The 8,356-nt window shown below is 37.1% G+C and overlaps 1 protein-coding gene across 1 annotated transcript; it reads right to left on the bottom strand.

The window, feature by feature from the left end:
- Window positions 1-2,638: 2,638 nt before the first annotated feature.
- On the bottom strand, window positions 2,639-7,810 carry LOC126891415 (uncharacterized). The gene is made up of 2 exons (XM_050660588.1): window positions 6,274-7,810; window positions 2,639-2,694 (listed from the first exon to the last, which is right to left on the bottom strand). Exons 1-2 carry the CDS (start codon window positions 7,808-7,810, stop codon window positions 2,639-2,641), a joined length of 1,593 nt encoding a protein of 530 aa, XP_050516545.1.
- Window positions 7,811-8,356: the final 546 nt, after the last annotated feature.

Here is an 8,356-nt window from a genome sequence, read left to right as displayed (position 1 = left end):
AAAATCGTAATTGTTTATGGAATTAACTTAAAAACAATTAGGAATATCAAAAATCTCAAGGAGTAATAAAATGTACGCTTTGTTTTTCTGAATATTTTTGATTGTTTGTTTTCTTGTTAGATTTGTTGTTATTTATGGCTGTTCAAAATTTGCCTAAACTCGTGATTAGTTACTCGTTCAAGCCATTTTAACTACAGCTTTTTCAAAGCGAAGCACTTTAAACCGATGAAACTTACAGATCATATAAATAATACATAGACAAAGTAACTTGTGAAGTGGTAATGTTAAAATTTATATGTGATGCTAATTAGGGGGTGATTTTCGCGATTTTTTTAACAAAAAATAAAAGGGACCAACAATATTTTGAGCGTAATTCACTTACTTTTAATATTACAAGTGTTTAAAAAAAAACAAAAATAAACCTTTTTTAAACACTTTAAAAAATTTAAAATGAATTTTCCCCTAAAAGTGCTCCGTTTTTGGGTTATTTCAGATTGAAATATTCGATTTGGAATTTGACGAAGAAGAACCTACTTTTCATTAGCTGCAACTCTGCTTCTGCTGGGTCTACAGACCTCAAGTATACACCATTTTTTTTAAATTTTTTATGGGCTATATTTTTGCTAAGAATATTTTTTTCGCTAAAATGCTTACTTTTTGAGTTATCTCCGAAAAACCGTCCAAAAACATGTTTTATTTTGTTAAACATGAAGATGTTCACTCACAGATAACTCGAAAAGTATTGACTTAGTGAAAAAACTCTATAGAAGAAAAGTTGTTTCGAATCAGTCATTTTATCCAATTCCGGTCTTATTTTGAATGTATTTTTTTTCATCTTCGAGAGGGGGTATTCCCCTCCATTTCTGTAAAATGGAGGGCATGTGGAATTGTAAACTTTTTCTTATATCATAATAGACAATTTCAACTACCTATTCCCAAATTTTCATCCTTCCTTTATTTTTTTTGAGGTCAGATTTTTCTTTATATATATAATGGATTTCTACGGCTGTCGCCGCCTCTCCATACCCAGCTTCCAATTTTTTCTATCGTAACACGTATCTTCATCTAATTGCCTCGAATCCATTGCGTCCTGAATATTGTCCCTCCAGCTTCTCCGTGGTCGTCCCCTTCTTCTTCTCTCCGGTGGGACCCACTCTAATATTTTTCTCGGCCAGCGAGTCTCATTCATTCTTTTAACGTGCCCGAACCATGTCAGCTGTCTCTTTTCAATATCGTCCATTATAGTTTTTTCCACCTTCATACGTTCTCTAATTGTTTCATTTCTTACATGTTCTAATCTGGAAACCTGACAACTTCTCCTCAAGAATTCCATTTCTGTACTAAGTAGCTTCTTTTTATTTCTTGCACTTATGTCCCAAACTTCTGCACCGTAGATTGTAGCGCTCTTCATTATACTTTCATATATTCTTTTCTTTGTTTCCTTCCTGATATCTTTGTCCCATAAAATTGAATTGAGGGATCTAGTGATGCTTCTACCTTTATTGATCCTGTGTTGTATTTCATCTTCACTATTTCCTCGTTTGTTAAATATAGCTCCCAAATATTTGCATTGTTTCACACCAACAATATGTCCTTGTTCCAATGGTAGGTTTTCAATGTCTTCGTTTCCCCAGATTTTTCTCTGATCGGGCTAACTAATATAACCGGTATTGTAATAAGTGGGTTCGACTGTACTAACACCTGCCTCTTAGACGGCATCATCTGTCAAAAGTGGGATATCTTCCCTCCAAGACCATTATGAAGGTCCCCCATTGATGACTTTTCAAGTTGGCCTGTTATTTAATGGTATTGATTTCATCAGATTTTATTCGAAGTGTGATTTTCGTTTAAAAGACCCTGGTGTAGTGCCTATCAGTTTTTTTTTGTTGTCATTTTTTTTAAATACCTACCTTTTTATACCCATGTTTTTTAATCTTTGTTTAAGTCGATTATAAATTATTTATCAAGATTTTTTAATTTGTTTAATTTTCATCCACCAGTTTTATAAGGTGTACAAATGCACATAAAAAATCATTCCATTCTTGTTATAATGTTTTTTTTAATAATTACAGATAAATTAAATTAATTGCTGTGTTTTTAGATAATTAATACTTTCAGTGTATATATGGACCGTTCACTATTATTAGAGTATAGGTCGCTCAAATACTATGATCTTCCCATCTTATTTTTGGTCTTCCTCTTGGTCTATTTGTTACTGGTCTTCAGTTCATTATCTTCCTGGTTGATGAGAATAAATCTCGTACACTTCAGTTGAGTGACAATAACGTAGATAACAGTTTTACGAATTTATTTAAGAACTGACTACTGTACAATTTTACAAATGCGTGACAAAGAACGTGTTTATTCTTCACAGTCTCGAGGCCAAGTCATTATACATAAAAATAGGAATATATGAAAACCGGCTGGTTCGGCACTAGATTTTGGATCTATATGTTGTAACAAAAACAGTCCAGGCCCGTCGCAGCGGGATTTAAGTAAATATTAAATAAAATATAACAAATTAATTTAAATCGTAAACATGCCCCCCACCTTGAAAGGGAAAGCTTTCAATAAATTAAAAATGAAATTAAACGTAATATATTACAGTGAATAAATAATCACTGTCACCTGGCGACTTTTATTCACTTGGAAGTGGGCAAATGTTCACAACTGCTACACGAACGAGTCCTTTAGCTGTTTTAAGTGTGACAACCCTTGAAATGTTGTCAGCCCCTGGATGCAACTGTTCCACACGTCCCAGGGACCACTGGAGAGGAGGTGCGTCCTTACTTTTAATTAGGACAAAAGCACCAACCTTAATTTGGAATTGATTCACCTTCCACTTTTGTCTCTGCTGCATCTCCGAAACGTACTCCAAAGACCATCTTCGCCAAAAATGTTGACGGAGTTGCTGAAGATGTTCAAATCTTGATAAACGAAGAGGGTTGACATTAGAAACGTCTACTTCTGGTATGGAATTCATGGACCTCCCAATCAGAAAGTGAGCCGGGGTTATAGGTAAAAGGTCTGAAGGATCGGAGGACATAGGACTTAAAGGGCGTGAATTTAGTATACTTTCCACCTGAGTGAGCACACTTGAAAAGTCTTCATAAGTTAAATGAGATCCCGTAACGATCCTTTTCAAATGCGATTTCATAGATTTTATTCCCGCCTCCCATATTCCGCGGAAATGAGGGGAATGCGAAGGAATAAATTGCCAATTGATTTCATCATTGCAGCATGATTCCGCGATTTGTTTTTCATTAGATTTGATAAACTTACCGAGATGCTTAAGCTCGTTACGACAACCTACGAAGTTCGTGCCATTGTCGGACATCATTTGAACTGGCTTGCCTCTTCTAGCTATAAATCGTCTTAAAGCAGCGAGGAAGCAAGACGTAGTTAAGTCTGTGACCAGTTCCAAGTGTATAGCTTTAGTAGCTAGACAAATAAAAAGACTAACATAAGCCTTGTAAGTACCTGGGTTTCTACCTTGTCCTGTTTTGAGAGTGAACGGGCCTGCATAGTCCACTCCCGTGATTGCAAACGGAAACGATGGATTTACTCTAGATGCAGGAAGATCTCCCATCATGGGTGTACATTGAGGAGGATTGGCACGAAAACAGCGTATACATTGACGAACAACCTGTTTCGCAATAGATCTACCTGAAATAGGCCAAAAACGTTCACGAACGACGGACAATAAGTGCTGAGGACCGGCATGCAACAACCTTAGATGCTCCGACCGAAAGATCATAGTCGTAACAGGATGATTTGCAGGAAGAAGTATTGGATGTCTTTTATTAAAATCATATTTAGAGTTGCGTAATCTACCACCGACTCTGATTACTCCATCACTATCCAGAAATGGATTTAAAGAAAGAATTTTACTTTTAGAAGACAGCGATTTTCCCTTGTAAAAGTTATGAAGTTCCTTTGGAAATATCTCTGCTTGAACCAAATTCGCAATACATATGACAGATGCTTGAAGCTGTATGGTGGTTAGAGGATCGGAAACTCTGCATCTTGACCCTGAACTATTTCGGAACAGACGCAAACAACGAGCAATGACTCTTGTGAGAAACGAGAAATTGCTGTAATTCTGGAATGGAAAGGATTGCACGAAACTTGTGACCAAAGAATGAGTAACTTTCTTAGTCTCCGGAAGATCTTGCTCAGGCTGAATGATTAGGACCGGCCAACTACCAGGAGATTCCATGAGGAAGGGAGGACCGTGCCACCAAATTTTTGATGACATAAGTCGACTGGGTTCCACACCTCGGGACAATAAATCCGCAGGATTATCCTTGGTACCGACATGTCTCCAAGCGCTAGACGAAGTGCTGGATTGAATTTCAGACACTCTATTAGCCACGAGTGTTTTAAGAAGATGTGGCGAGGTTCTGATCCACCCTAGGACGATAGTGGAATCTGTCCAAAGAACAATATCATGAAATTGAAGACTGAGCGATTCTGTGACTTTCTTCACGAGCCGTGACAATATCAAGGCTCCACAAAGTTCCAATCGAGGAAGGCTAATTTTTTTTAAAGGAGATACTCTTGTCTTGGCACAAAAGAGACGCACCGATATATTACCTTGGTGATCAATACTTCGAATATAAATAACGCCACCATATGCAGCTTCGCTAGCGTCAGAGAAGCCATGCAGTTCAATAGTTGAAGCATTTGCAATGATAGCATGTCAAGGAATTCTTACATTGTTTAAATGGCAGAGCTGATCCCGAAATGAAAGCCACTTCGTGTGGATGTCTAGAGGTACAGCTTGATCCCACTCCAAGCCTTCCAACCACAGCCGTTGCATTAAAATTTTTACAATGATAATTGTGGCGCTAAGAAGACAAAGAGGATCGAATATATGGGCTATCCCAGAAAGTATAGACCTTTTAGTAACCGTTCTAGGAAGAACGTCAGAGGATATATGATACTGAAGAAGGTCGGATTTTGGACACCACTGCAGTCCCAGAGTTCTTGTAATTTCAAAAGAACCTAGCGAGAAAGGAAGATCTGAAGGGACCAAAGAATCCTGAATATCTGTAAGAAGTGAAGGGTCGTTCGAAACCCACTTTCGAAGAGGGAAACAACCTTTTGATAATATATGATTAATTTCTTGACAATATTGAAGAAGCTCTGAGGCTGAATCAGACCCCGTCAGGAGGTCATCCACGTAGAAATCATTTTTAATAATCTTTGCAGCTTGAGTATACTGCTCAGAATGTTCATAAGATAATTGAAGCAGGTATCTTGTAGCAAGAAAGCTGGCAGAGGCAGTGCCGTAAGTTACCGTGTTCAGAGAATAAGTTTGCAAAGGCTCCTGAGGATCCCGTCTCCATAGAATTAGCTGGAGGTTTCGTTCAGAAGGACAAACGAGAATTTGCCGATACATTTTGGCGATGTCAGCAGAAGCCACATAAGTGTGTTACCTAAATCTAAATAGAATTGATATAAGATCAGTTTGGACGACTGGTCCGACCATTTGAAGATCGTTAACTGAAACACCTGAAGTGGTAGGGCAAGAACCATCGAACACTACACGCAGCTGAGTAGTGAGACTATTCTCCTTAAGGACTCCATGGTGTGGAAGATAGAAGTGAGCTTGGTCTGTAGGCTCCTCAACCTTAGACATATGACCCATTGAAATATATTCGTCCATAAATGAAGCATACATATCTTTCATGATAGGATTATTCTGAAGTTTTCGTTCTAGATTAAAGAATCTTTTTCCAGCTCTGCTCCTAGATTCACCCAGAGTATCAGTCGAATTCTTTAATGGAAGACTGACTACAAAACGACCATACGAATTTCTTTTATGAGTCGATTTAAAGTGTTCCTCGCACTCTATTTCATCCTTTGAAAGAGGTGGGAGAAGTGGACACTCTTCTATTTCCCAGAATCTTGATAGATGATGACATTCATTCTGCTGTGCGAAATTGCAAGTGACGATTTGATGATCATACCTTTTGGGCAGTGGGCCAGAAATTACCCAGCCAAATTTGGTTTTTTGTAAAATGGGTTTCTGAGGACCCAATTTGATTTGTCCAACGCACAGAAGATCCCAGAAAAGCTCTACACCTATGAGAAGATCTATGCCGGAAGGAATGTTGAAATTTGGATCAGACAAGCGAATATTCGATGGAATCGAGACAGAGTCTACGTCGATCGGAATACTTGGAACATGACCACAAATTGAAGAAGTAACAAGACAGTTTAAGGTTGTCGAAAAAGAAGAATATAACGAATATACTGACAACTTACTCTTGTGCTTTATCCTTGAAGATATTTGAGTGACACCGACCACTGAAATGTCGACAGGTTCCTTGGAGAGACCCAATTTGGAAACCAGACTATAAGTGACAAAATGTGACTGAGAACCACTGTCTAGAAGGGCTCTACAATTATGTTTAACTCCAGACCGATCTGGAATTTGGACTGTGACAGTTGACAGCAGTGCAAACGACTTCTGAACTGCATGACATGACAATGTTTGTGGAGTTTGATTATCCGAAGAAACGGATTGAGTATCATTTGAAGAATTGCTGTTTTCTGCATTAACGTGGAGAAGCGTATGATGCTTCTTCCCACATTTCTTGCACTTACCATACTTGCAACTGGTATTTTGATGTCCTATAAATAAACAATTAAAACACGCTCGTACCCTTTTGACCTCACGCATGCGTGCATGCACATCTAAATTTTGAAAAGAAGTACAAGTTGACATTTTATGAGGACCATTACAATGTGGACACAGATCTGAAGAAGCTCCATTATTGACGAATGATTGACTTGTATGAGTTTTAGACCTATGAGATGAAGAATCAGAATGATCTTTGGAACTAGAACCTCCCTTGATAGATCTTGCTTCGAACTTTTCTAAAGTATCAGCTCGATGCTGCAAGAATTTTAGAAGATCGTCGAGAGTAGGCTTTACCGACGTAGGGGTATTACCTCGACTCTCCTTGTCCCAATCTTTGACAGTTTCAGGATCAAGTTTTTCTAGAATTATAAAAATTATGATTGAGTCCCAAGTGCTTACTGGCTCCCCTAAGGATTCTAGAGATCGCAGATTACTAGTTAATCCATCAATTAGATGTTGGAGACACTTAGAACTGTCACGATTAACTACCTTTAGATTAAAAATGGACTTGATGTGATTATGGATTAGTAAAGGCTCATTAGAATACCTGTCACAAAGAAGCTTCCACGCTACTGTAAAATTAGCTGCAGAAACCTTAATAGAATTTATTATCTTTTCAGCTGTCCCCGATAGGGATGATTTTAAATAATGAAATTTCTGAATGTCACTTATATCATTATTTTTAACGATTATTGTATCGAAGCAATCATGATAATCTAACCAGGTTGAATAGTTCCCGCTAAATTGACGCAAATGAAGGGTTGGGAGCTTTATCCCTGAATTGAATGAGCTATTACGATCAGAAACTGAACTTTGATTTGCATTTTCGTTGCTAGATATAATAGGCTTAGGCTGCAGAAGCTCTTTTGCCTTTGCTATAGTAGAAAAATAAACATTTTCAAACTCTTCACGATATTTTATTTCATCTGATACATCATCTACTAACGCGTCTATTTTACCCTGAACAACTTCAAATTCTTCTATTATTGTTTCAGCCCGATCTAATCTGACTGAAAGTTCGGTGACCGGCAAATTATCCGACGATCCCGGTATAGCTATTTTATCAATGTATTTTGCGAAGGTATCGAGACGATTTCTAACAGATTCCCTATTTTTACGCAACCTTTCGGATTCTTTCGTTTCTTTTGATTCCGGCATTTTATTTTAATTAAATGAATGAAATTTATGCTTAAAATCAATCCTATTCCGAAATAATTCAAATACTATTAATTAAATGAAAGCAATTTATACCAAAAAACCGATTCTAATTTTAAAATAATTCAGGTTTCAGTTTATTACAAATAAAATTGTCATACTCATTTAAAATATAAAGTTCAAATATCATTAAATATAAATTTGAATAAAAACTGGCTCACACAAAGCGAAAGATAACGAAATATTTAAAAATATTGGTTAGAATAGGAATAAATCAATAAAAAGGAAAAACTCACATTTGTACAGCGGCAAACAAACTTCTTCTAAAACCTGCTCGTTGTTGACGATCGAAGATTTCACTATTTTACCGTGATGATATGCCGTCTTGAACTGGCTGACTGAATTTAAGAGTAATAATAAAATTTAAACTGGTAATTTATTATTGACGCTGAATTTCAATAATCTTATGCACTATACGGCGAACAAAGGACCATTGGTTGATGAGAATAAATCTCGTACACTTCAGTTGAGTGACAATAACGTAGATAA

The sequence above is a fragment of the Diabrotica virgifera genome, chromosome 9 (genome assembly GCF_917563875.1).
Source record: "Diabrotica virgifera virgifera chromosome 9, PGI_DIABVI_V3a".
Taxonomy (NCBI): Eukaryota; Metazoa; Arthropoda; class Insecta; order Coleoptera; family Chrysomelidae; genus Diabrotica; species Diabrotica virgifera.
The sequence above is the reverse complement of the archived record's forward strand: the minus strand, read 5'-3'. Positions and strand labels throughout refer to the sequence as shown.

What these genes read in the sequence shown, in the direction of transcription:
- LOC126891415 (XM_050660588.1), bottom strand. Translation starts at nt 7,810, where the DNA reads ATGCCGGAATCAAAAGAAACGAAAGAATCCGAAAGGTTGCGTAAAAAT. An exon ending in TTCAAGGATAAAGCACAAGA is followed by an intron (nt 2,695 to 6,273) that starts GTAAGTTGTCAG and finishes CACTTAAAACAG; the next exon opens with CTAAAGGACTCGTTCGTGTA.